Source organism: Canis lupus, chromosome 5, assembly GCF_003254725.2.
Source record: "Canis lupus dingo isolate Sandy chromosome 5, ASM325472v2, whole genome shotgun sequence".
Lineage (NCBI taxonomy): Eukaryota > Metazoa > Chordata > Mammalia > Carnivora > Canidae > Canis > Canis lupus.
The window spans coordinates 77,331,492-77,359,406 of record NC_064247.1 but is presented as its reverse complement, the minus strand read 5'-3'; the positions used below and the strand labels follow the sequence as shown (position 1 = coordinate 77,359,406).

General features: G+C 52.1%; 1 protein-coding gene across 1 annotated transcript; it reads right to left on the bottom strand.

Moving 5' to 3' along the window:
* Positions 1-272: 272 nt before the first annotated feature.
* CALB2 (calbindin 2) lies at positions 273-27,915 on the bottom strand. The gene is made up of 11 exons (XM_025426767.3): positions 27,750-27,915; positions 16,203-16,279; positions 13,623-13,712; positions 10,765-10,845; positions 7,188-7,244; positions 6,553-6,630; positions 6,014-6,069; positions 5,657-5,696; positions 5,220-5,273; positions 4,566-4,637; positions 273-874 (listed from the first exon to the last, which is right to left on the bottom strand). Exons 1-11 carry the CDS (start codon positions 27,841-27,843, stop codon positions 758-760), a joined length of 816 nt encoding a protein of 271 aa, XP_025282552.1. The 5' UTR covers positions 27,844-27,915; the 3' UTR covers positions 273-757.

Genomic DNA, 27,915 nt, shown 5'->3' with positions numbered 1-27,915 from the left:
CCGTTTAGCACAATACCTGGCGCTTAGCTTTCCGTGAACTGATGGCTGCTGTCATAACCTCAGAGATGTAGAAAGGAACATGGAGCAAAGGGACAGGTTGATGAAGAGACGCGTGGATGGCGAGCGGAAGCCCTAGTCCCCGCTTTTTGTGGTTACCCCCCAGCTGGGTGGACCCAGTGCCTCCCCCCACCCAGTAGAACAGGCCCTCTCCTTGTCAAGAAGGGCTGCTGACTGCAGAGGGAAGCACCCCACCCGACCGGAACTGGGTGAGCTTCCACGCGGGACGTTTCCACTTTATTGTCTGTAAACTCTTTGGTAAACAAGGAGACGAGGAACCCACAGAGGAAGGGAGCACGCGGAGCGAGGACGGGAACGGGGACTCAGACGACAGCTGCGCCGTTACCAGGTGGTGGGGACCTGGGGGCGCGGGCGGGTGCTGGCGGGGGCGGGAGCAAGGGTCCGCTCCCGTGGGCGGAGAAGCCGAACTTACAGCGGACGAGCTCATGCATCAGCCAAGGGGGAAGCCCGCCCCGCCCCGCCCCGCCCCGCCCCGCCCCGCCCGGCGGGGGTCCCTCGGCGCAGGGGGCGCCCGCAGGCCTGGGCCGCCGCCCTCCGTCTCTCCTCTCCTGCTCGGCAGGCCGGGGTGCGGGGTGCGCAGGCTGCAGGGGCGGGGAGGGGCGCTCAGGGGCTCCGGGGCCGGGGCAGGGCAGCAGGGGCGGGGTGGGGGGGAGGTGCGGGAGCCGCCCCCCGGCCCCCTTTACATGGGGGGCTCGCTGCAGAGGACGATCTCCAGGTCCTTGCGGTAGAGCTTCCCGGCCTCAGCCAAGGACATGACGCTCTTTCTGTAGCTGGTGAGCTGCTGGATATTCATTTCCTGGGAGACACAGGGAGGGCGTCAGAGCCCCTCTCGGGATGGCTCCCCCGGGGCGGCCCATCCACTCATTCACAAGCCCACCCGCCAGGACCTTCCTCCAATCCCATCCCTGCAAACGTGGGCTTTGGAGTCCGAGAGCCCTGCCTTAAGCCTCCCTTTCTGTCATCCTGGCTGCATTGCTTTGGGGCAAGTATCCAACGTTTCTGAGTCTCAGCTGCCTCATCTGTGCGATGGGCACAGGCACAGCGGGGCCTCACCGAGGTGTTAGGATGGTTAGTGAGGGATGACGGGGAATCCCGCCTAGCGAGGCCCCTGACAACTACCATGCCCTCCAAAATCGGCTGCTCTCCTGACGGCGGTCACTCTCTCTGCGGGACTGGGGACTTGATACGAGTCCCCGCCTCCCTGGGCCTCTGGTACTCAGCGCGGGTCCCTGCAGCCCGGGAGCTCCCTGGTGGTGTCAGCAGGCCCCACAGACCATACTTCCCTAAACCCCACCCATGTCAGCAAGAATTCTAACTCCTGCCTCCTCCAGCAGCAGAGCTCAACCTGCCTACTTCAGGGGCCACGAAGACAGGTGACCCACAGACATACGTGGCCGTTGTCTCATGTACAACGGAGGCCAACATTAAACAGTGTCAATACCTAATATGCCTTGTGTTGAATGCATGCTTTACAAGAATTGATCTGGATAAAATAAGCAACAGGTGTGAAATATAGTAAAGGTATCAACCATTTACACTTTTTCTCTCCCTTTCTTCCTCTCTCCCTCGCTCACACACTCTCCCTCTTCCACCCCTTCCCTCCTCTCTACCTGTCTTGAAAATGTTGGCAATTTTTTTTTAGTACCTCCCCTTTCAGGCTGATGGTCTTTTTCCCCCATTCAGCTAATGAGAAAAGTGACGTAAAAAGACTGTGGTATTTGCTAAAGGACTAGACCAAGTCTACAGCCACAAATATCCTTAGTCTCCTGAGTCCCGAAGTCTATTTATCTGGTTCACCTGTCCTCAGGCACCTCCTTTTTTGTGCTCAAGGGTCAGCCTTTTATTGTGTTGTTTGACTGACTGCTGGTTTTGTGCCACCACCCACCTCAAAGGCACTCTACAAGCATCTCTAGCTTTGGGAAACATCTTCCCTAAAGTGAAGTCCCTGGACATAACACCTAGTCCATAATACTACCTACCATTCAAATTAGGAGCTAAGGGAGGGACCCCATATATTAACCTGGAGCTTGAAACTGCCCCTCGCCAGTGATTCAATGTGGCATCAAGAATCTTAGCAGCAAGAAGGGAGAGGGCAGCTCACTTTCTACGTCTAGAAGTTCTGCTCGAAGCTGGGGAAGGAGTTGGTGGGCTGCAGTTGCCTCAGGAGTGGTGAGAAATACTGAGGTTGGATCTCACCAGACTGTCCCTCAAACATGAATCTGCTCAGAATCTGGATCACAGACTTGGCACCATTCAAATGGAATGTGCATCTGCCGTGTGGATTCACAAAAAAGTGGCCTCTCTCTTCCCAGCACAGGAGCTGCTGCTATGGTCCTGTGGCTCCTGATCATGTTCTCCATCCCCAGGTGCCACATGTTGAGCTTTGTACAGGTGGAAGACTCCCAGGTAAACAGCTGTAGTTCCTTCTCTAACCTTCAGAGTTGGAGTTCGTAACCCCAACACCTGTTTTTGTTTTCACATCTGGAGTGAAACTGGCCACAGGACTTGTGTTTTGTGGTAATTAAGAAAGAGCCCAGGGGCACCTGGGTGGCTCAGTCCATTAAGCATCTGCCTTCTGCTCTGGTCATGATCTCAGGGTCCTGGGACCCAGTCCCATGTCATTGGGCTCCCCGCTCAGCAGAGAGTGTGCTTGTCCCTCTTCTTGTCCCTCTGTCCTGCTTGTGCTCTATCTCTCAATTTTTCTTTTAAAATATTTTATTCATGAGAGACAGAGAGAGAGAGGCAGAGACACCGGCAGAGGGAGAAGCAGGCTCCATGCAGGGAGTCCGATGCAGGACTCAGTCCCGGGACTCCAGGATCAGGCCCCGGGCCGAAGGCAGGCACTAAACTTTTGAGCCACCCAGGGATCCCCTCTCTCAAAGAAATAAAATCTTAAAAAAAAAAAAAAAAAAAAAAAAAGCCCAGCGAGGCAATGAGCAGAAAATTCAGGTCACTCTAGATTTAATGCTTGCCTTCAGAGTTGATCAGCCTCAGGTGTAGAACAGGGCCATATGGAGAATAATTATGCCTCATTAATATAATTAGAGTTAAAGATAATTTCCATTAGGATGCCCAATATCTCTTGGACTCATAAGGGTGCATAAATAATTTTCTCCTAGAATTTGGGGCCAGGAAAGAATCTGCCGAGTTCAAATTCCTTGTGAAGATGTCCTTCTTCCTAAGAAGTACGTGCTCCCTTATAATTTATTCTCTGCCTCTTTCAAAAGCCACTTGTAGGTAGGTAACAAAATTAATGTAGGATTATAGAAATGAAGAATGATATTCAGGACAAAGAAGAAACAGTCAGAAAGCAGCTAGAAGGGGAGACAGACTCAGAGGCTGCAGTGAATTTTTCCCCCTGAAACGGAGCAGTAAATTTAGCTCTTGCCTGGCAGCCAAGGCGGTTAGGCAACACAAGGACTCATGGAGTGTTCATCATCTAATTAAAACAGCAAACCCGTTTGCTCAGAAAAAGGCATTTTCCAGGAGGTGAGGGAAGGTGGCTGCAAAGACAGCTGCCGGCTCGCGGTCCCCCCTGCCACCGTCTGACCCTGGGACCCAGGATGAGCCCACTGCCACCTGCTGTCTGTCCTGGAAGCGACGCCACCAAGCAAAGTAATAGTTTAGCCCTCCGCCTTTGCTTTGAGGGGAACAAATGTTTCCGTGGCTCCTCTCAGCCTCTTGCTCACCTCTGGACTCTGCATTTAATCAATCTGGAATCCCTTCACCTCCACCCGGCCCCCTCTTTCCCATATCTCTCCTGGTGGAAAAAGTTGTCTTTGATGGCAGCGTGGCCGACCCTGCCTGAACCTCGCCAGACAGGCTGCCGGTGCCTCATCAGAGATTCACTCAAAAGAGCCAACAGGTGGAAACACCCCAAGTAGCTGTTGATGGATGAACAGATAAAAAAGTGGTGAATGCAAACACTGGAATATTAGCCTTAAAAAGGAAGGAAATGCCGACACGTCTACAACATGGATGAACCCAGAGGACATTATGCTCCGGGAGGTAAGCCAGTCACAGAAGGACAAGTCTTGGATGATCCCATTTCTGTGAGGTACCCGGAGCAGTCAAATCAGAGACAAAGTCGAATGGTGGGGGCAAGGGGCTGGGGAAGGGGGGAAATGGAGAGGGGTTGTTTAATGGGTGCAGAGTTCTAGTTTTGCACGGGGCAGAAAGTTCTGGACGTGGTGCTGGTGATGGCTGCACAACAATGTGGATGTATTAATACTGCTGAAGGATACACTTAAAAATGGTTAAGATGGTAAACTTTGGGTTACGTGTATTTTACTACAGTGAAAAGAAACATAAACCAATCACCCAAGCATCCAACCAGCAACAAAAAGTGACAGCCCCCAAGCTGCCATTGCCTAGTAACGGGTGATGAGAGGAGAGCAAAATGCAGCCCACATTCCCCGCCCCCCCCCGCCCCTCAGGAGCCTGTCTCCTGCCCAAGGACCACCTGCCCAGGCTTCTCAGCTGCTTACCTTCTTGTTTTTCTCATACAGATCCTTCAGAAGGGCATCCAGCTCATTCTCATCAATATAGCCACTCCCGTCCTGGTGGGGGAGCAGAGGCAGCGCAGAGCTCTAGTACTCACGGCCCCCACCCTCTCCCCAGCTTGCCTCCTAGTTCCCCCAGCTCATCCCAGGGAGCTTGCAGCCTGACCTCCCTTCCTGCTGCGCAAAGGCGTTCACACCGCACTGTGTCAAAATAACACCTAACTGCTGACTTTACCAGCCAAGGCAGGAACAGGACACTTGAGGGCAAATTTACGTCTGAGGTTTTTCATTTGCACTGAAAATATAAGTGGGGTTCAGGAAGCGTTTAGCTAACTCCCTAAGATGTCAGGACAGGCACAGGGGCTTATTTATAGTTTACCCCCACCCTTTAGTTATGAGGAAGGCTACTGGAGCCACACAGCTGGGGGCAAGCGAAGGAGGGGTGATGGGCGGTAAGGAGGGCCTCTCCCTCCCAACGTCCTAGCAAAGCACTTGGCTCCAGTGCAACATTATGACCTGGCTCGGAGGGCGCAGTACTGAGCACCTCCTGACTCTGAACGAAGTGGAGCCACCTGGGCCTGGGGGCTCCCCTGCTGACGTGACCCCTGCTTTTCCATCCCATGCTGTCCTCCCTCTTACCTTGTCGTAAAATGTGAAAATCGCGTTGAACTCCTCTGAGGTCAGCTTCATGCCCTGTAAGGCCCGAGGTATTAAAGAGAGAAGCAGAAGCCCAGCAGAGTGTGTGTGTGTGTGTGTGTGCACGTGCAAGTGTGTACACGAATGAGTACGAGTTTGTGCATGTGTGTGCACACGTGGCATGTGTGAGCGAGCACGTGTCTGCATGTGCATGTGTGCACAAGTGAGCGAGCGTATGTGTCTGCACGTCTGTATGTATATACAAATGAACCAGCATTATGTGTCTGCATGTGTGCATGTGTGTGAGCGAGTGTGTCTGGGTGTGTGCACGTGTGCATGTATGTGAATGTGCATGTGTGTGCTGGAGGGCGGACAGGAGGGTGGCAGGGTGCTGTGCATGGGGATGAGGGAAGGGAAGGAAAGCAGAGTGGCTCTTTTACCTGAAATTTAAGCAGGAAGTTTTCCTGTACAGGCAAGAGTCTGGAAAGAAAGTGTTAGAGCAGAGCTTAGGAGACAGGGCAGAGGCAAGAACAACGGTACGCAGGGGTGGGAGGGGGGTTGGGGGTGGAAGCGGCGCCCATAGTTCTAGAAGCAGTCTCTGGGCATTAGGAATTAGTGGCAAGTTCTACAAGGAGGGACACGGACACACTGAGGTGCCTTCACTCTAGCTTGGTCTTGAGCTTCATGATACCCTGTCACTTTCCCCACTGACTGGTCTTAGAGCCAGGGAGGGTGGCACGGAGTGGTCTGCAGAGGTCCCGGGAAGAGTGACCCCAGGGGTGAGGTCGGGCACTTACCGGGACATCTCCGAGAGGCCCAGTTTGCCATCCCCGTTCAAGTCGAACATCCGCAGCTGTTGGGGACAGACAGAGGTGCTGGGTGATTGGCTCTGACCCCTCATGTGGCCCTGACCTGCCATCCCCTCGTTGGAGAGAAGGGGAGATGGTGGGTGTGTTCCTGCCTCCTCCGAGGTCACCCGGGGGCCAGAGGCCAGCATGGTCTAAACTGGTCCCCGCTCCTCTCTCCCCTTCTCGGGGCCCCAGAAGCACAGCAGGCCAGCACCCAAGGCCCACCCTCTCCAAGCCCATCCTCTCCCAGAGCTCTGGAGGTTGTCATGGAAACAGATGCTCCCAGTCTCACACTAGCTCAGCGAGGACCTCAGACAGGGTGTGTGGGGCCAGGGACCGGCATCTCTGCTGCCAGTTGCCACTGGGAGTCACTTCACCGGGGTCTGAAGACTCAGCCAACAAAAGACGCTGCAAACCCAGAATCCCACTGGCTTGGCGCCCCCTGTCCTGTGCGTCTGCAGCGGGGAGGGGCCCTTCAGCCCACTCACTATGGTTTGGGTGTATTCCTGGAGTTTGGGTTCATCGTATGGCCGGTTTGCCTTCTTCAGCAGGTCAGACAGAAATCCCTAGAATACAAAAGGTCTCCTCAGAGCTCCTGACTCAGCCGGCGCCCCCATTCCTTCTCCATCAGTCACTAGTCAGCTTGTTTTCTGAGGTCTCCCACCTGGATGGTCGACATCCCTCATAATGTGCTAATCCCTAATGCTTGCAGAATGGCCACGAAGGCCTGGAGCTACCTCCTGGATGCAACTTCACCCCCTCAGAGAGCCCAGGACACAGGGCCTGGGGGTCACTAGTTGCAGAGGAATGGAGGGGTAGGGGGGCAAGCCGGGAGGCCAGCCTGCTGGAACTGCCACGAAGGTGCCTGTCCTGGACACTCATTTGCAAACGAGTATAGTTTGGCCCAGCTCCATGGTGGCCCTACAGTTCCACGTTACCAATTCACCCGGCCGTCCTGAACACGTCCCCGTTTCCGAGCCAGGCTTAAGTATTCCCAAGCAGCCTACCAACCCTGGTTCCTCATCCAACGCCTCCCCGCTCCCCGGGTTCCTTAAACCTACCAGCCCCCGGGCCTCAGTCCCATTCTCTGTGCCTTCCGTGCCGTCCCCAAGGCCCATCCTACCTTGAGCTCGTTGGCTTCAATGTAGCCACTTCTGTCGGTGTCGTACTTTCGCCAAGCCTGCAAGGGGAATGCCAACCTGTTTGCAAAGACCTGCCAACATGTCTGAGCTTCCTTCCTATTTCCTTTAGTGGACCAGACTGGGTCTTGATGTTCAAGAATATTACAGAGGGATTGGGACATGGAGATGGTCTAGCTCCATCGCTTCTGTGTCACATGAAGAAACGAAGGGAAGTGTCTTGGCCAAGGTCACATAGAGAAGGAAAAAACCTGCTGGGACAATGTCTCTCCACCCCAACTGGCTACAAGCCGGGGTCTCTTTTTGGGTTGTTTTGTAACTAGGGTTATGGTTTTCTTTTCTCTTCTTTTTCTGGATAGGGTTATGGTTTTCTGAGGTGCTAACCAAGCAACTTCTAGATCTAGGGTCCAGTGGACCCGATTTTGCTGTGGGCATATAGCGTGTTCTTTTACTGCTCTGGAAGCTTCTCATTCTTGGGGTGAGGGAGCAAGGGTCAGAACCTTCTGGAAGGGGCAGAAACAGGCTTTGGTTACTCTTCACTGTATTCCTTCCTCCATCCCTCCAGTCATGGTGCACACAGCACCCACGTCTGAGGGGGAGCAGAGCTGGGAGTGTAGTCAGCTTGCTCAGACTATCTCAAGGCCAAAAGCATTCCTTTCTCCATTTTGTTTTGTTTTAAGGTACCCACCCCATCTGTGCTCAGTCTAGAGAACTCCACTTCCCCAAATCTTTGATCTCTGTAGGTTCCTGGTCATATTTCTTAGATTTTCTTTCAAGTATTCGCCCCTTGACTTTTTGTCTCTTCTTCCCCAGCTCAAACTGCGCAGTGGACACCAGTGACACCTGGTTTACTGAGAATCAGCAGGCATTAATTATTTTACCAAATTTGGATCCCCTGCCTCCCCTCCCCTCGCCATTTCATGTCTCCCTTTTGTTGTCAGGAGTGTGAGTTTTTAGAGATCCCAGAATCTTTTTTCCACATCAGCAGACAAGACTGTGTAGTTCTCCTGGTATAGTGGTGGCTCAGGAAATTTAATAGTATTTTTTTTAATCCTGATTCTTAAAAAAGTTTTAAGATGTGAGCAAATCCCAACGAAAGGGTAGACTTATACCACAGACAATTTGGATAGGTGGTATTTGATTAGGGGACCATCTTTTCTCTGGGGGGGAAAAAATGCTTTGGTTCCATCAAAATATTTCTTCCCAGGCCCAGAAAGCCTGCCCTTGAGAAAGTACTAATATGCGCAGGTTTACAGATACGACTTCACCAGCCACCTGCATATACTTAGTGCATTAGAATTTAGTTCATCTGGGACACCAGGGTGGCTCAGTGGTTGAGTGTCTGCCTTTGGCTCAGGCTATGATCTCGGGGTCCTGGGATTGAGTCCCACACTGAGCTCCCCCTGCAGGAGCCTGCTTCTCCCTCTGCCTATGTCTTTGCTTCTCTGTGTCTTTCATAAATAAATAAATAAAATCTTAAAAAAAATTAGTTCATCTGAGTCCTGACAGGGAAAAAAGGCAGATACTCACTAAGTTGCCTAAAAGGAGGGCAACCCAAAGGGGCCCGAGTCCCCACTCAGGGCAAAGCATCACTTTGGTTTTTGCTTTTTTTCTGGAGAGATCCTCCCAGCTGGCTGACCTCCTCCCTCTCCGCCCCACCCCCGCCCCCACACTCTCCCGCTCACTTCTCTGCCCACCAGCACTTTGTGCTCGGCCTTCAGTGGGCCATTCTCTTCCCATTCAAGGAAAAGAGTTCAAGGGACCTGGGTTTTGTGAAATCTCAAAGAAATCCTGAGGCGTCACTAAAATTAGAAATTACAATGTTGTGCTCAGCAGTGGGATGGAGCTTTCTGACCGCACTAGCTTTTCAGGGCAGCAGAGGGACCAATTCATGTTTCCAGCTGATAAAAATGGAACAAATGGACAATCGGGGTGTGTGTGTGTGTGTGTGTGTGTGTGTGTGTGTGTGCTGTGGGATAGTGGGTCCCGAGAAACTTGGTGGGGGTGTTGGTTCAGCAGTTATACTGTGGATTAAAGGATAAAGACAGATAAAAATATAGAATCATGTCAATGACACAGAGAAACCTCTAATGACTTTGAGAGAAGGGGACAGAGACAGAGAAAGGTTGTATTTTTTTTTTTTTTTTTTTGCTTCTCTTTAAGCAATTCTGCTCCCCTGCAAACTACTGTTATCCCCGTTTTCCAGATCAGAGGTGGAATAGTGGCCAAGCTTTCGCTGCCTCCCAGTCAGGGAGGGAGCCATCAGGCATAATGCTCCCTTTTGCACTCTGACAAGTAGTTGCAGACTTTCCCCCAGACACACTAGAGGAGGGCTAAGAATGTCAGAATGTCATTTACCAGCTTATGGAATCTTCCCATCTTGAAAAAACTGGAGAAAATCCTTTAAAGTGCCATAAAATTCAATCCATATCTGATGCTTAGGCAAGCTGCCACCTAAAAACTGACTTCTCTGCCCAGAGACTCGGTTATTTCTAACCAACTTGCTACCCACGTGGGGAACTCCATGCCAGTGGGTTTCTGGGCTAACTCGCCATTAGTTTTAGGCAGTAAATCACGGAGAGGGGATTACCGGTGTCTGGGAGTGGATTTAACACGGGGAATGGCAACTCAAGTCAAGTTGAAAGCCAGTCAGCATTATAGCAGGCAAAGTGCGGGGGGTATGGGTTGAGTTTCACTCCGAGGGACACGTATATTGAATGACTAGGGTGCTGCATCCGGAAAAATACCAAGAAATAATTGGTAGTTTGCTGGGTATCAGGATTAGTCGTGTACTTGGTGGAACCATTTGGGATAACCAATCTTTGCAAATCAAAAATGGTCAAAGATCAGCAATTTCACATGGTTCAATCTAGTGGTTGAATATTACTTAAAAAAAAACCCCACATGAGTTCGGATGTTTTATTTCACATGGGGATTTCAAAGCATTTCTGTTGCAAAGATCTCTTTTAAAGGGGGGCACTGCAGTCCAGACCACAGTGAAGAATCAGAACCGGAAGATACTGCAAATAGAATTCCCCCTGGGTCTTCTTCCAGCTTTGGAACGATACATAAATGCATGCTCCTTGGAAGCTTGACTTCAAGGGACACTAATGTTATTGAGAACAAAGTATGTGACATCTTGAAGCCAAATGATGTGAAGCAGGTCTCTTCACTGCAGGATTTCTCAGAGACCCCAGGATACAAATGTCTATGACCAATTTTCAAAGGGGAGATAAGTGTGTACATGGAATTTCCCAAGTGTACTTGCCCAGACTTACTTCTCACCATATTCTGCACACTTTGACGCGCTCATGTCATTTGGGGGATCTTTTTGGAATCTAGATTCTGATTCAGTGGGTCAGGGACTCTGCATTTCTCACAAGCACTCAGTAGATGGCGATGCTGATGCTGCTGGTTCATGGACCACACTCTGAGTAGTGGAGCTCTAAGGGGGAGGCGTTCGGGTGTGGGGGGGTGGTTAGCATCTCCCAGGGGACCATTCCCGGGCATTTGGGTGGGCCTGGCTCTGAACACGGGAGAAAGGCAGCGCCTTGGCCTCACCTCCATAAACTCGGTGCTGGAGCCCACGTGCTGCCTGAAGCACAGAAGGAAGTTCTCCTCGGTTGGCAGGATCTGCGCCAGCTGTGGGGGCCAGAGAGCGACAGACATTACAGAGGGCCTTCCCAGGGAGCAGAGGAGACTTTCCTGGAGGGAGGATGGTAAATGGCCAGCGGCAAGGCAGTGGGGGATTCGCAATTTGCTTTTTCCCCCAGAATAGCCCTTCACAAGGGAGGAAGGATGTTCGGAGAAGTGCATCTGGGTCACCCCACATCTTAGGGGATGAGCAGCTGGAGGGACAGAAGGTGGTGCCACTTTAAAATACAAGTATCCAGGGGCACCGGGTGGCTCTGTTGGTTAAACATGTTACACATCTGCCTTCGGCTCAGGTCATGATCCCAGGGTCCTGGGATGAGCCCCACGTCCAGCTCCGTGCTCAGCGGGGAGCCTACTTCTCCTTCTATCTCCCCCTGCTGTTTTTCCTCCCTCATGTGTTCTCTCTCTCAAATAAATAAAATCTTAAAATAAAACGCATGTATCCAGTCTCAAAAGAATACTTAATAGATTATTCCGTCTATATAAAATTCTTAAAAAATGCAAACTAATCTGAGATTAGTGGCTGCCTGGGATTTTTAATGGTGATAGGAGTGCTGCATCTTGATTGCAGTGATAATTACATGGCTGTACACAACTGTCTAAACTCACAGAACTTTGCACTTCCAATCGATGCAATTTATTGCATGTGAATTATACCTCAGCAAATCTGGTTTTTAGAAAATGCAAAAAGACTCTTGTTTAGCAAATGCTGCTGGCTGTCCCCTACTTGTTTTGCTCTCAGCTTCCTTGGGTCACAGGCAAATCCTCCTGGGTCTGAGTCAACTAAATGGGGGAACCCTGCTTCCCTTGCCAATGATTGGTTTATGAGGAGCCATGTGACCAAGACCTGGCCAATGAGATGTGAGGGGAGGTCTGCGAAAAGTCCTCCTGGGAAAGGTTCCATGCTCCTAGGAGTGGGGAAAAGAGATGGATCTGGACATGGTTGTATCTGGATGTGATGCCATCCAGCCATCTTGCTACCAGCCCGAGGGTGAAGCTGTTTTGGGAGCAGAGGACTGCAGAGAAGCAGGGCCGAGGACCTGGCTTCTTTCATCTGGAGCCAACCCATCCCATGGCTTTTCTCATTGGGAGCCTCTTCTAGTTTAAGGCAGGAGTAGGTAAAAAATGGCACAGGAGCCAAATCTGGCCCAATGCCTGTTTCTGTAAATGAACTTGTCTTGGAACATGGCCATGCCCATTCATTTGCATATTGTCTATGGCTGCTTTGGTGCCACAGTGGCAGAGTTGAAAGAATTGGGACAAGGACTGTATGGCCCACAGGCCCTAAAACATTTACCATAATCTGGATCTTTACAGAAAAAAGTCTGGTAACCCCTGGGCTAAGCCCATTTGAGTCAGGATTTTCTGAGACTTGCAGCGTAGGCATCTATGCTCTTGGGGCCCTTCCTAGATCCCCTTTAGCTAGGCTGGTGGGCCATCCCTCATGCAGTGAAGGATGACCACTAAAGGCCACTAGCTGCCCCCTGCAGCACAGCTGCCTTCCACCAAACCACTGTTGCTCCAGCCCTCCTCCCCAACTCCCCCACCTAGAGGGGGCAGCCTGTATGCAATGACTGAAATGGGAGTGCAAAGGACCACCCCACCCCTTGCCCGAGGTCAGACCAAGTGTGGCACAATCCACACTCCGGAGCTCCCGGTGAGATCAGGCCAAGACCAGGCTCCAGCTGAGACCACATCCTTCCTTGGCTCCTTCCTCTGCCTTTTCCTGCTGCGCTCTTTCCTGGTATTGAGAGTTCTTTCTCAATGCATCCCATCTACTTGAATCTCTGCCTCAGTCTCTGCTTCTGGGGGACTGACTGAAGGCAGCATCCCACCCAGTCACCTGGGAGGAGCTATGCCCTCATTGGTGTGCTGCTTCCATTATTCTTGACCCCTAGACTACACGACAAGCTGGTGGCCAGAGGTGTGTGGTTAGGCTGGCGCACACATGCATATGTATTGTGCATGTATGAACGTGTGTACGTGTGTATGCATAAATTGTTTAGTCAAACAAGGAAGCCATTAAACTGAGGTGGCCTTAATGCCTTAGGAGCCTATGTGAGCAAACCCGAACTGAAACAGTCAAAACAGCCAATGAGGCTTTCCCAAATAATGCAACCACTTAAGCTATCAAATAATGTCAAATAGCCAATCAAATAATTTCCTTGCTCTGCTCCCACCTCTTCTCTATAAGAGTCTTTCCCCAGCTACAGTTGGTGGAGTGTTCCTAACCATTTTTGGTTTGGTGCTGCCCCATTTGAATCAATTTTTGCTCAAATAAATTCTTAAAATTTTTAATATGCTTCAATTTATGTTTTAACGATATGCATTTATTCAAATATAAATGTGTGTATATATATTACATATAAATGATACATGCTCTATATATAAATTGTGTACCTAAAAATCAATTAATTAAGAATGTTGCCTTTGGATGCCTTTAGGTGGGGCATGAACTCTCTTGTTCTCTCGTTGCTCTGCTCCTTTCTGTCTTTAGCTGGGCTCATCACACATATGCAATAGTTGTTGGCACCCTGAGAGCATTTAAGGTCTCCAGCCCTGTCTTAGGCCAATGTTTGTTGCTTCCTTCCTTGTGAGACACAGAAAAAGTCCCACCTGTTCTTGTTGGTCAGCCTAAGTGCTAGAGGTGGGGTGGGGGTTTCCAGACCACCCCCTCATTTAGAAGACTAGAAGAATACTTGTGTGTGGCAGAGGTGATGGATGGCCCCTCCCGTGTAGCTCTTAGCTAGGATAGTAGGACTCACCTCGGCCATCTCGATTTTGCCATCTGAGTTCTTGTCATACTTCTGCATGAACTCCTTCATCTTCTCCCCAAAATTGTCACTCTTTGACATCTGGGGAAAGACAAAGGAGGCTGACTGTGCTGCTGGGCCCCACGTGAACCATGGATCTCCCACCCGCTTGGTGTGGCAGTAGTGCGATTCATTTTGCACCCCAAATCTGTTCAGGCTGGGTCAATGCTCTGAGTGGTCAGGGCTGCACTCTTCTCTTCCAGGGTCCCTCAAATCCAAGTGATCTCTCCTTTGAGGCTCAGTCACATGAGGATGGTTCACCTGTACCATGTAATTTGTGTAATTAAATTTGCCCCACTGCCTTTGAGATGGGATTAAACCACAGCTCAATCAGAAGGGCGAGGACTTACTCCCATCACTCAGATGTGAGAACTGAGGCCCCAGCAGTCTACCAAGGCAGCTTCTAATACAACCCACTTATTCCAGGACACCCCAGTAGGTACTAGCACTGCACCAAACCAACATAAATTGCGTATTTTCTTCTCTCAGGTCTAAAGGCAATCCGTATTTTTCACTCTGATTTTATGCCAGGAGGAATGTGAGGAGACAGTCTTCCAATAGCTGAGAGGTAATTTAAATTATCCACTAGATTATTGTGACTACTACCAAGGCAGAGAACTTGACACGCTCCTTTAGCGCATCATTGCCTACCTTAAATCTAAGGCTCTCTGAGATTGTTAAATCTTAGCCTGTTTTGGGTGCTGCTGAATCACTATATGCATGAATGAGCTCCTCCTCCTCCCTCACCAATGGCGAGTCTACTGGAGCAGCTGGTGCCTCTTCTTGGCTTCTCTGATGACTTCTGGGTGGGTTGTGCACGTCCTTGGTTGGGCCCGGGAAACTACCAATTCTTCAGAAGACAGTCTTTTCTGTATCCCTTCTATTGCTTTCTACCTGGGAACTGGTTTCAATTTGCCACTATTTATTCATCAGTATTTATTGCCTTACATTTACAACTATGCACAGAATGTCCCTAGGCTCTTATCACAAGCGAGGTCATCCAGTTTAGCTTTAACAACAGCCTCCGTGACGTGAGTAGCCTGTCCATTTTACACACAAATGCAGGCTGAGGTGAAGCGTCTTCTGAGGTCACCGGCCGGCGTACCTAGAATTGCAACTTGTGGCGCCTGCTTCTAAGGCCATATTCCTTCTACCATATGACAGCTGCACTGAACACCAGTCCTGGATGGTGTCAGTTGAGATTTTTGTTGACAGCCTTGAGAAACACCCATGGTGCCATCTGAGGAAGGGATGACTAAGATTTCAGACTAGAAGCACTTCATAAAAACACATTCCTCCGCCTACCTCATGATCCCAGAATCAGTCTTGAAGCCTGTGTTTTCAGTGATCCAGGCTTCATTATCCTAGTAATGAGGAGTGATGAGGGAACAGTTGATAAACAAACTCATGAATCACCCCCATCGCCTAAGCCCGTGGCTGGACCTCCTCCTTGCTGGGGCAGTCCGTGGAGCTCCGGGCCGGGAGTTCACTGGTGGATTTGTGACTCATCTCCCAAACTGCCCCATGAAGATTTCTTAAGAAGCAGCAGATTGACCAACAGACACGCAGCAGGGGAGAGAGGGGAGACCCCCAAAGGACCAGCGGGAGCTGGGGGGAGGTAATGAGTCTGTGTGTATCTGAGAACCAGACGTAGGAATCACAATAAACTAGCTCCGATTACCTTAGCTTTTCGGTATTTCAGACAGTCCTCTAAAGAGGACTTTAGTGAATTAAGAGCGCCAGGTTGTGACTACAGGCCCCACAGTGACCCTGCCATTAAGGGGCTGGGACGTGATTTGGAGTCGCTGCAGGCAGGCTAAGAAAGGCAGTTGGACACCTCCACGAGCGAGGCCAGTCAGTACTATCTGGTTCAGATGCTGGTTTGGAGCAATCCTCTTCTCTAGCTCCTTGCTGAGGATTCCAGACTGTTGGTCTAGAACAGTGGTTCTCTGGTGGGGATCATTCTGTGTCCCACACCAGAGACATTTGGTAATTTCTTGAGACATTTTTCATTGTCACAACTTGGAGGGGATGCTACTGGCATCTCATGGGGAGAACCAGTGATGCTGCTAAGCATCTTACATGCCCCCCACAATGAAGAATTATCCAGCCCTGTCAATAGTCCAAGGCTAAGAAACTCTGGTCCAGAATAAAGACACTTGAAACCCCTGAGGTATCTAATCGAGTCATGATCCCCCTGAGAATCTTAGCTAGGCTCTGGACTATTCCTTAGGGGAAAAAAATCTTTCATATGCACATATACAAAGATTCGCAGTTGGTGGGGTGGGGGAGCCCAGGAACCCCTGGTATCCTTTCATGAATACCCCTCAATCCTAGACACCCAAGTTTTCTTTTTAAGGGATTATTCCAATTAAAAAAAATCCTTACAAATAAAATAAAAACTTGGAAGGTCAAAGGACCAGAGGTGTCAGGCTGGCTTATGCAATGCATAACTTGGGACAGACAACGCTGACCAAAGCCATGACCAGGATGATAGAAAAATCAAACAATGGGAAAGAGTACTGGGCTTACCATGCCAGAGCCTTTTCTTGCCTTCTCCAGCTCTTGGAAAAAGTTTTCTAGCTCTTTACCTTCAATATATCCATTTCCTGTGAAGAAAGCAAAGAAAAAAAGCAATTGACCTTGGAGCTAAATAGTAAGACTGATGGGGGGTAGGGGGATGGGGAAGGCGCAGCTTCAGGGAGGACTTCTCATTGGCTAACCAGCAGGTGTCTGGGTTAGCCTCGGACTGTGTGGTGTTAGGGATGGGGGTCCTGCTCTCAGAGTCTTCTCAACTGTGCAGTTGCAAGAACAACCATGTGTCTTTGGGGTATACATTCAGTAGCCAGAGAACACTGGGACCAGCATCTGGGCCAAGCTGGTAGAAGTGGAACAAGCCGGGAACTGTCTGTAACTGGCTGGGCAAGCCCCAGGACCTAGGATCCAACGGGGACAACAGGTTATCAGCATCCGGGTTTGTTGGCAAGTGGCAGGCCTGGTTACAGGGGTGAATAAGGTCCCAGACAGAATTTGGGTCTCTGGAGTGGGAGGGTCTATGGAATTGAAAAGGGTCCCCTCTGCTCCCTGCCAAACCCATGTCCACCCAGAACCTCAGAATGGGACCTTGCTTGGAAACAGGGGAATGAGTTAAGACAAGCCATACTAGATTAGGGTAGGCCCTAGGCCAATGACTTGTGTATTTTATTTTATTTTTTTTAGTTTTATTTATTCATGAGAAACAGAGAGAGAGAGAGAGAGAGAGGCAGAGACATAGGCAGAGGGAGAAGCAGGCTCCCTGTGGGGAGCCCGAACCGGGACTTGATCCCAGGACCCCAGGATCATGACCTGAGCCAAAGGCAGCAGCTCAACCACTGAGCCACCGAGGGGCCCCGACTTGTGTCCTTTTAAGAAAGCCATGTGAAGACACAGGGAGACACACAGGGAAGGAAGACTATGGAAAGACAAAGACTGGAGTGATGTAGCTCCAAGCTGAGGAACACCACGGATTGGTGGCAGCCACCAGGAACTAGGAGAGAGCCACAGAAGGATTGTCCCTGAGAGCCTCCACAAGGAAGCCAGGCCGCTGACACTTTAATTTTGGAATTCCAGTTTCCAGAACTGTAAGAGAAAAAAAATTCCGTTGTTTTAAGCCACCCAGTCTGTGGCATTTGTTACAACAGCTCTGGGACACTAACCCAGAAGGGAAGAGAAAGGGCATCTATCCTTCGGGATGGGGGCACCCGAGAGAGTCAGCCCCGGGGATTCTATGTAGGGGAGGCGATGGCTGCTGGTAATGGGGAGGGAGGCTGTGGGGTCTGTGAATGGAGTCAAAGCCTGTTCCCCGTGTGACTTTGGGAACGTCATTTAACCCATGTCAGCTGCAAAATGAGTTACTACAATTAAGTGGGATTTTGTGTGTAAAGCCTATGAAGCCACCCATTATGCGTGGACTGCAAATGTTGCTATTCTAGTTCAATGACCAGAACCTGTCATTGGAAATGGGTCAAATCCGAGTGAACACTGCAGTTACCAGGACCAGGCCTCAAGGTCAGTGCCTGACTTTTAAGATCACATAAGTGGTGAGAGACCTTTAAGGTTGTCAAGTCTTGAACCCAGATGGCCTAGAGCCTGGGTGAGTTGAGTCCCTGGCTAAGGTCACTCGTCTCTGCTGTGATTGCGAGGAGGCATCTGTGGGCGGCAAGTCAGGCCAAAGGCAGTGCTCTCCACACTCCCCCAAATTGGAATCTCCTAGGATCTTAAAAAAAACATATATGGATGTCTGGCTCCCACCCCCCTAGACATGCTGATGTAATTGGGTTGGGGTGTGAAGGAAACATCATGGTCTTTTTTTAAAAGCTCCCCAGGTGATTTCAATGTGCAGGAAGTTTGGAAGCCACTGGCCTCAAGTCAAGTTTCAAATCTGATGTACAACAATGGAGCAAAGTTCCTAGAGAGAATAGTCAATCGGTAGCTTTCCTCAAGGGCCAATGGGATTACCAACAAAACAAACAAAATGAAAAAAAGGAGGGATGCCGGGTGGCTCAGCGGTTAAGCATCTGCCTTCAGCTCAGGGCGTGATCCTGGGATCTTGAGTCCCACATCGGGTTCCTTGCACAGAGCCTGCTTCTCCCTCTGTTTCTGCCTCTCTCTCTGTGTCTCTCATGAGTAAATAAATAAAATCTTAAAGAAAATGAAAAAGGAGTATTTAACTTGGCCTTTGGGAGTGGGATGGGGTGACTGGGGGCTCTTCTCACCCTCCCCCCACCTCATCCCCTGAGAATTTCGATTCCCAATAACTAACCCTAGAGGCGCCCCCTAGTGGAGAAGCTGCCGCACTAAACATTGCGTGGAGAGAATCCCGTTGAGATAAATGATGTATTTTTGTCTGCAGAGAAAAGATGTGATTGTATCTCGGGAGTGGGGAAAGGAGACTTGAGCTCCCTTTTTCCCCAGGCCTAGAGTGGTCATCGTTCTTGGTGAAATTGCACGAGCGTGTGTCTCCTGGCCTGTGAGGCCCGCTGGAGAGGGGGTGTCCGGAAGAGCCAAGGGCTTTCTAGGCAAAAGGCAGTCTAGTGGATGATGCCTCTGGGCTGAAAGAACAACTAATTTTTCTCTTCTCGTCACTCCCTGCAATGATCTGGGAGGATGGGTTTGAGGGAGTGCCCACTGAGCTCTGTCGGGCACCCCCCGCCACCAGCGTGGGTCCTGCTTGCCACTAGTCTGCTGGCTGGGCACCTGCTCTAGGGGAGGCGGGGCGGGTTGCTGACACTTCTGCAGAGGCGCCCGCACCCAGTTCTTCTCCTGCCTCTATCACTCGCTGGTTCGCTTGGGATCTGTTTCCTCACCTATAAAACAGGGATAATGACGGTGATCTGTTTCCTCACCTATAAAACAGGGATAATGACGGTGCCTTCCTCATGCGGTCAGCAGCGAAGACTCCGTGGAACAATAACGCGTGGCGTGTGCTGGCCCCTACTGCGCCTCCAGGATGCCAGCGGTCATTCCCACCGCGGCTCGTGTTTCTGCCAACTGCCCAGCCTGGGGGACACCTTGGCCTTGGGCTGCTGGCTGCAGGCTGGGAGGCTCTGGGGTGCAGAGGGAGGCCGAAGCAGGTGAGGCCGGCACCGAGCCACGTCCCTTGGAGCAGTGTGAACGGGAAGAAGACAAGCACAGAAGTATGGGACCCACCTTCTCCTCGGGGTTTCTCTGAAGCTTACGAAGAATAAATGTATTTGTTTATTCTTGTTCTAGAAAGGTTTAAGGTGGTCTAATGACCTCCAGAACCAGACAATCAGCCAGCGTCTTGCCCAGCAGGAGCGCACGGATGCTTGTGAACGGCAGTAACGCCTCACAGATTAATTTTCCAGAGCACATTCGCTCCTTTCTTTGCTTCAGCAGATAATGTGAGGCCTCACTACGTGGAGGGCCCTGTGTAGGTTGCACAGTGGGGATAGGAAAATGCAGGAGATTGAGCTCCTGTCTTCCAAGCTGCTGCAATCCTGCCACACACAGGATCACAGTATGGCAGTGCTGCAGCCTCTTCTTGTGACAAAGAAATCTGAGGCACAGAGAACGTAAGCAATCTGTTCCAGAACACACAGCAAGGCAGGACCAGAACTGGAGTATCCTAATTCCTGATCTAGGTTTCATTCATTCGTTCATTCATTCATTCATTCATTCAACATTTATTGAGCATCCACTTTGTGCCTGCTGTACGCTAGGCACCAGGGGTGTAAAAGTGAGCGAGACAAGGTCTGCCAGGATGGGGCTTATGATCTTATTGGGTGGGGATGGGGCAGGGGCAGACAGACAGCAAGGGAGAGGAAAAATGATGTAACAGAACAGAGAGGGACGGCCAGGGTTACTTGATGGGGTAGGTGGTGGGCAGGGAAGGCCTGAGAAGCCCCAGCTATCAGGTGGAGAAGGAGAAAGAGAGGTATATAACCAGAGCCTAGGAGGGTGCCACAATAGAAAGAAATCCCCTCCCCAAATGCACTTGGCACAGCCTGGCAGCAGGAGGGTCCCAGAGGCTGGCCAGCCCCTTGCACCCTGCTAGGAATCCCCCTACCGCTTCCCCTCTGTATCCCCAACAAAGGGACAAACGGTGGCTCAAATCAACAAGCCTAGATTGTTGGAAGTAAACAACAGTTCCACTTTGTGCCCGGTGCTCAGGGAGCTCTAGACATGTTCTAGATGTGGGCTTATTCCCAGGAGCATTCAATGGTCTAGTGGGGCGAGGCTGTCAAACAAGAATTGCCAGGATCTACCAGCGGACGGCAGAGGGAGAGGAGCAGGGGTCGGTTAGGGAAGCAGGGGCTGTGCGGCCCGGGAGGGGTGTCCTCCATCACTGGGGGGTAAAGGTCTTTGCTACTTGGTCCCCCTCAGAGCAGCCCCCATCCATCACCCAGGCGGCAGCTGCTCTCCCCGGTCCGGGGTGGAGGATGGGTTGACCTACATCCTCCCAAGGCCGACTTCAGCACTAGACAAACGGATTGCTTTCTCTATGACCCTCTTATCAGGGCGTGGGGTGACTGGCCACCAAGCAAACCTCATGTGGATGGGCATTGATAACAATGTGGTTGCCATAGCAACTGCCACTCCTTACCTTCCTAACAAGCCACATCTCGTGAACATTAGGAAGAGGGGGCGGGGTGGGAGTCAGGGACCCTGCATCTTTTCTTACTGGCCTCTTGCTACCATGCCTCACCACCACCATGCCTCAGTTTCTCCCACTTTAAACTGAGACAAGACTTCTTGGGGGGCACCTTGGTGGCTCAGTCAGTTAAGCGTCTGCCTTCGGCTCACAGCATGATTCCGGGGTCCTGAGATCGAGCCCCTTATCCAGGCTCCATGCCCGCAGGGAGTCTGCTTCTCTCTCCGTCTGCTCCTCCCCACCTCCACTCGTCCTACGCTCCCGCTCAGATAAACAAATAAAATCTTAAAAAGAGACACTTCTTTACAATTAAGCTGATTACAGACACCTGGAAAGCCTTGACCAAAGAAAGGCTGCTGTGCTCCACGTTGGAAAGAGGGCTACTTGTTTCTCACTGAGGTTTGTGTGTACAGATTTTCTAAGAGCTGGACAGGTAGGAGTAAGAGGTGTAATTCCGCCACCAGCTCTGTGACTGTCCATGTGACGTCGAGCAAGTCAGCATCTGTGAGCCTCAATTCCTTGATCTCTAAAACGAGTATACCTATGCATGCCCTTTCTACTTTATAGAGCTGTTGTGAGAGCCACACGAGGTAATGTTGAGAAGAGCATTCTGGAAAGTGTAAAATCTCACATGAATGGAAAGCATCGCTTTTATACTCTGCCCTCTAAACCAGTCCATGGCTGTAAACTCTTCACCTCAAAGAGTATACTCCTGGTTCGCAGCCCAGGCCGTACCCAGAGTCACCTGGGAAGCTTTTAAAACAATATTGCCGGGATCCCTGGGTGGCGCAGTGGTTTGGCGCCTGCCTTTGGCCCAGGGCGCGATCCTGGAGACCCGGGATCGAATCCCACGTCGGGCTCCCGGTGCATGGAGCCTGCTTCTCCCTCTGCCTGTGTCTCTGCCTCATTCTCTCTCTCTCTCTGTGACTATCACAAATAAAAAAAAAAAAAAACATTGCCTGGGCCCCGCCTCTCGAGCTTCTTATTTAATTGACGGCCGAGGTGGGGACTTCTCCTGGGCATGCTTTCAAAGCTCTCTGGGTGATTCTAATGTGTAGCCAGGGTTAAGGACTGCTTTACGGTGAGTCTCAAATGTTAAGGTGAGCAGGAATTACCTGGGGATCTTATTAAAGTGGAGAGTCTAATTTAGCAGGCCTGGAGTAGAAGTGCTGGCTGTTCCAAGTGGGTCTGTGGAGCAGCAGCGCTGGAATTATCCAGGAGCTTGTTAGAAACGCAGACTCCCAGACCCTACCTAAGATCTCCCGAGGCAGGAGAGGCAGGAGCGCAGGGAGTGAGACCCAGGAATCTGTTTTTCACAGGCCCTCCCACATGCCCAAGTTCGAGAACTACTGGCCTAGCCGCAGTAGCACTCACCAGTCTGTTTCTCTGAGACGCACAGGTTAGAGGACTCAAGGACAGGAGTTGCTAAGTTTCAGATTTCCTCCTTAAGAAAGTGTTCATGAGACCAAGCCACTTGGTTGTCTGTCTGGAGTTCAAATTTATGGAAAGGCAAATAGCCCTCAGGCCCCACAGGCCTGAGCACCCTCTGGGACAGCCAGACACCACCCTCTGGGGCAAGAACTTGGCTTCCTCAGATTCCGCCCTGGTATTAATACTACATTCCAGGGTATGCACTGTTTACGAGGAGCGTCCCACTCCCCGGCCCACCTGGTCTTCAGGGCTCGGCCAGGTAAGCACACAGGTGAGGAGAGGGGGAGTTCGAGGGGGAAAGAGATTAGTTACAGTCAACAGCCTGGTTCCCTGTTCATCCCAGGGACGACCCCTGCCCACACCTACATTTGTGTGGCCTGTCAGTCATATGAGCACACACACGTGCACACACGCTCCTGCACACAACTCTCCCAGTGGCTTCCAGGGGTGAAAAAACACAGTGCAAACAGCTACCGGATGAATGTTCAGACACAACTCTTAATCTGAGTTCCGGGGCTGTGCAGCTTCTGGAACAGTGGTTCTGGAGCTGGGCTGGGTCCTCCGAACCTGAGGACCTCTGGTAGCCCAATGCCGGCCGATTCCCAGGCATGCGGAGGCCAGAGGCGGGTCAGGGTGGACAGCAGAGGGCCAAGGCGGAGCCGGGGGGCCCAGCGAGGTCAGAGGCCCCGATGGGCCCCGCTGGGCAAACAGGGGCCTGGGACGCCATGGGCCAGACCAGCTACCAGCACAGCTGCCAGGAGAGGTGGTGTTTTCGAGAAGCCTCAACCCTGCTCCCCAGGTGTGGTTCCCCATCACATAATTCTGGCTCCCCAGGTGTGGGAAGAGCTTTCCCCTTCGGCCAGGACAGCCACCGAGGCCCAGGGGGGAAGAGGCCAGCCGAGCTGGGAGCTGGGCTGCTGGCTGCCCTGGGAGGCGGCTCGAGCCTCTTGTTTGTGAGAACTCGTCCTGGGGCTGCCTCCCGGGGGAGCCCAGCTCCTCGCAGACACCGTGGCTCCCGGGCTGGTGCAATCAGCCCCCAGGGGCAGGCTGCAGGGCCACCGGCGCAGGGCCACCGCCACCACTGGCTGCAGATGCATAGAGCAAGGGCACTGTGAGCAAAGGGTGCGGGGGTTTAGGGGTCAAACAGGGTGGGGGACTGAATCCTAGGGCTTACCCCAGGTGGGACAGGGGGAGCTCCCAAAGAAGCCCACATCCTGCCATCAGGAACCCCAAATCCATGCCCTGCTGTCCCAGATGAGACACACAGACCCCACGGGGACTCGGCGACAGCGTGTAAAGACAGCTCGATCTCCGCTCCCTGCGCCAGACCCCTCTGACTTTCTTGGGCCTGGAAGTGATCGTTTTAACGAGTCCTCTAATCATCGTAGGAACAGCACCGTCCCACTGCGCTGGAAATGTTCTAGTGTTTGTGTAACTACTTCATCTATCCCGGAGAGTGTCACCCTGTCTGGCAAGTCCTCTTTACTCTTCCAAGAGCCTTCCCTCGGGATCCCAGGGCAAGCTGCTCAGGCCCCTCGCCACCTTGGACGGGCCCTGTGGCTTAGCTTCCTCCCAGTCCCTGGTCCCGGAGCCTCTGTGCTCACCATGGGGTGTAGGAGGACAGAGGAGGGTCTAACTTGCAAAGGTCTTGAGGTCCCCACAGGTAGGGCCTGGGCTCCCTCCCTGCGTCACCAGGGCCACCCGGAGGCAGGCAAACGCCCCGAAGAGTCTGGGCAGATTCGCACACCTGGAGATGTATCTCTTTTTACCTCGTTACTGTTTTGCAGATTCACACAAGAAACAGAAGCTCTTATAAAATTTTCAAACACTACAGAAATCAACTTCATAAAAGCAAATGCCTTTTAATTTTACCTCCTCCACTCTGTAGAGAGAGTAGAGAATTCTCCATTCCCTGCTAACATGTTTCAAGTATCTTCTAGCGTATGCGTTTCGTGAATAATGAAAATGGGTTCATGCGGTAACCATGTCCTGCTACCATTAAAAAAAAAAAATCCTAATAGTACAGCTCGGGCATTTGGGCACATCGGTGGAAATGCTCCACCTCACTCTGCTTGGCTGCATAATATTCCCCCGTAGAGAATGGCACAATTCATTTTTCTGCTCCCTGGTGAAGCACCTTTCCCTTCAAATCTCCGGTATTCCAAAGAACTCGGTAGTAGACGCCCCGGTTCATATAACCTTTTTGTACACATGAGAGTGTTTCTATGTCAGGTAGATTCTGGGGATGAGTGACATCCCCTGCTTAGACCCAGGATGTCCCTGGCCTCTGGGAGTGAACCCCTCTTATCTCTGTGATTGCAGTGGCTCCTAAAGGCTGTTCCCTCTTGAGCCACACCTTGGCTCTCCATGGAAATTCCTACTGGTCATTGGCAGAACAGGAGCCTGGGAGCCCGTCTGGTCAGATCCACCTAGACAGGACAGTGTGAGCTCTGCGCTGGGCATCCCTCACTGCTTGGATCCTGCAGAGGGAGGACATTCCTGGCAAAGCGGTGACCGGGCAACACCTGGACAGCGGACTCAGACACATAGGGTCATGTAAGGGTCACTCAGAGCATGGAGGTGGTATGTAGGTCATAGCGTGGGCTTGGCTACGGTCTTCCCTACCTCTGCCTTTGAGAGATGACACCCAAACCCTCCCAAATGCATGACCTCAGTGACTGCCAAGGAAGAGTCCAGGGATGGTGCAGGGTACTAGGAGATAGGATTTCTTGCCCCCCCCCCCTTGCCATGTGATCTTGTGGAAAGAACTTTGCCTTTTTGAGTCCCAGTTTTTCTCTGTCCAAACACCCACTCCTTCCTTTCTGCACAAGAGTGATGATGATTGTGAAAAGAATCTAACTCTTAAGGCAAAGTCACCCGGATGACTCTTTCTCTGGGTGAGGAATGGGCTGAGTTAGGGTCAGGGCCCCCCTACCCCATCTCCACTGTCTGGCATCCAGCTTCTCCTAAGGTCGCCTTGTCTTTGTTTCCTAGAGGGTCCAGGAGGATTGGGTCAGTGGTTCTGTCCCCTGGGGGCTACGCCTAACTGGGCTCCAGGGACTTGGTGGGCTGCAAGGGAAAGTCGTCCCAGAGCTCATTAAGTTTGTAAGTGGCACAGGGACTTCATACTAGGAAAAAACCCCAAGATGAAAACAGAAGCCAGAGTTGGTGAGGGGAAGGCCCAGATAGGGCAGGGAGCGCCTCAGGGGATTGGGATGGGCACCCCAGCCGCCTCTAGGAATGCAGGAGGGGTTGGGCAGGGTAGGTACACAGCAAGGCAGTCCACAGCCTAGTTCTCGGTCCTTCAGTGGAATTCCAATTTGGCCGTATCCTCATTTTCCTGAATCGCTTCTGTGCCATCTCTGGCATTGTAAGCCCCTTTGTCTTCTTTCTCTCTGAGGTCTGTGGCTCCTCCTGGGGGCCTCCCTGAGGCAGTGACCAGAGAGGGTGACGGGGTGTGTGGAAGAGGAATCAGGGAGCAGGCATTCGGCTCCCATTTCACATCAAAGCAGGAGGGAGCCAGAGGCACAATGGCTTTGGGGGTCTTTGGGGGGCTCTTGCATCTAGTGCTAACTTAGCTTTCCTTGCTCCAGCCAAGACAAGAACCCCTTTCTGAGGTTAGGGGAAAGGCTCATCCCCTCCGAGGCTGGGAGTGGTGGAGGCTCTTCTGTGGGCAAGTGGGGGGGAACTGGTACCTATCATCATGGGAAAACCCTTCCCCCAACCTAAAAGTCTGACCCCAAACCTGGGGACGAACACTGGCCCAGAACCAGCCTCTGAGAACTCACCCCTCGTGCCTGTTTCCTCATCTGCACAAAAGACACCACGGCCTGCCCAGCAGCCTCACCAGGACTCCAGAAGGTGTGATGGTGTTTTGAACAGTATGAGGTCTCAGATAAATGTAAGGATTTGCAGGATTATTGGGAGTGCTATTGGTTGTCCCCACGAGGCCAGGGGTAAAGCTACGGAGTCCTCCGTTTATTAGAGCTGACTCATCTGGCAGGAGGCCGGTAGTATAACCTTGGCCACTTGGTAACTTTCCTTGAATCATGCCAGTCTCTGGTGCAGATAAACTGGCAGATGCATCCTTAGGGAATGTGCACGTCCTCCGGGTACCAAGAGGCTGCACCTTACAGCCCTTTTCACCGAGGCAGTTTTATGGCACCAGCTGGGGATTGAAAGTACACCCCTCCTTGGCCCCATTTTACAGATTTAACAATCTATCCACCTCCTTCGGTAATTCGCAGGCAGATCACGGCCCCAGCTGGGCCTAGTCCTCCGCCTGGCTCTCAAGCTCAGTTGGCTCCAAGGGAGCAAAACTTTACTCATTAACTTTACTGGACATTAACCCTTGCCTCTCCAAGCCCTCTGGGCAGAGGGCCTCTGCTTAGCCCTGCAGGTGCAGGAAGGCAGAGGGAAGGATTTAAGTGAGCCGCCACTGATCCTTCCTCTGGTTCCCATCCCCCCCACCCCTGTCAGTCCCAGGATAAACACCCGACACCACCGCCCTGCCAGTGATCTGAGATGTCATAACATTTTGGGTGCCCATCCCAGCCAGGACCTCAGAGAAGGGAATTAGATCACTTAATTTTTTTGGAGGGGTGGAGAAAACATCTTTAGTGATATCAGAAGCTCCTAAAGAGGCGGGGGGGGGGGGGCTCTTTATCCCTCAGTCAGACCATCATAGGCTCTTGGAATACCAGCACTGAGAGATGCGTCCTAAGGTCATTCAGTCCAGCCCTTGATTTTTGGGTGAGTCAGTGTCTCAGTAGGCATTTAAGATTGCGTCCCGCCCCCCATCCAGAGATGGTGTCACCAAAAGCACCCAGGACTATCACCAGGAGGGAATAGGTCAGATTCGGATGGTCCCCCAACCCTGCCCCACCACACCCACTGCTGCTCTATAGGGGACCCATTTGTCCAGGGAGGATGGGAAATGGACAAAGGAAGCCCAAGGAGTGTTCAGGGCCCCGACGTCCCTCTCCACTCCCACCCCCGGCCAGTACGTCTGGCGACGCCAAGGCTTTCCCTTCAGTATCCCCCAGCTGGCCCCAACCTCCAGGACAGTGAAGGGGGGCTGAGCCGGTATTAGAAGGGTAACCCCAAGAAAGAAGCAAGTGGGCTTTTGAGACCTGTGGCTGCAGCAGCTGAAGGCAGGCCATTACCTTAAGAGAAAGGCGGAGAGATGGGAAGGCAGGGGCAGGGTGGGGAGCCTGGCCGGCCCGGCCCGCCCGGGGGGTGGGGGGGGGGCTCCCCTCGCCCGGAATGAGGCTGCCAGAGCCGGTGGGCTCTCCGCCGTCTGTCTGTGTCGGAGGAGTAAAGTTGCTGGCAGTTGTCAGCCGAGCAGCCGGGCGCCTCCCCCGCTCCCGGCCGCGACCTCGGCAGGCTGGGGGCGCAACAGCGCCCGGGGCAGAGGGACCCCCGCGCCGCGCCCTCCCCGCCCCCTCCCCGCCGCGGCCCCGGGCCGACGGGCTCAGAAGTTGACAGGTACTGACCGTCTGCGTCAAAGTGCTTCCAGATTTCCAGGAACTGGGACGCCGTCAGCTCGGCCAGGTGCAGGTAGGGCGGCTGTGGCTGCGGGCTGGCCATGGCGAGCGGCTCGGCGACCTCGGGAGCGCGGCGTCGTCCCCGCGGCTCGGCTCCGCACTCGGCCGTCCTGCG

Coding starts and splice junctions, on each gene's coding strand:
- CALB2 (XM_025426767.3), bottom strand. CDS start 27,843: ATGGCCAGCCCGCAGCCACAGCCGCCCTACCTGCACCTGGCCGAGCTG. Junction 13,713..16,202: donor CAAGAAAAGGCTCTGGCATG/GTAAGCCCAGTA, acceptor GTCTTTCCCCAG/ATGTCAAAGAGTGACAATTT. Junction 5,697..6,013: donor GGCCTCTCGGAGATGTCCCG/GTAAGTGCCCGA, acceptor CTTTCTTTCCAG/ACTCTTGCCTGTACAGGAAA.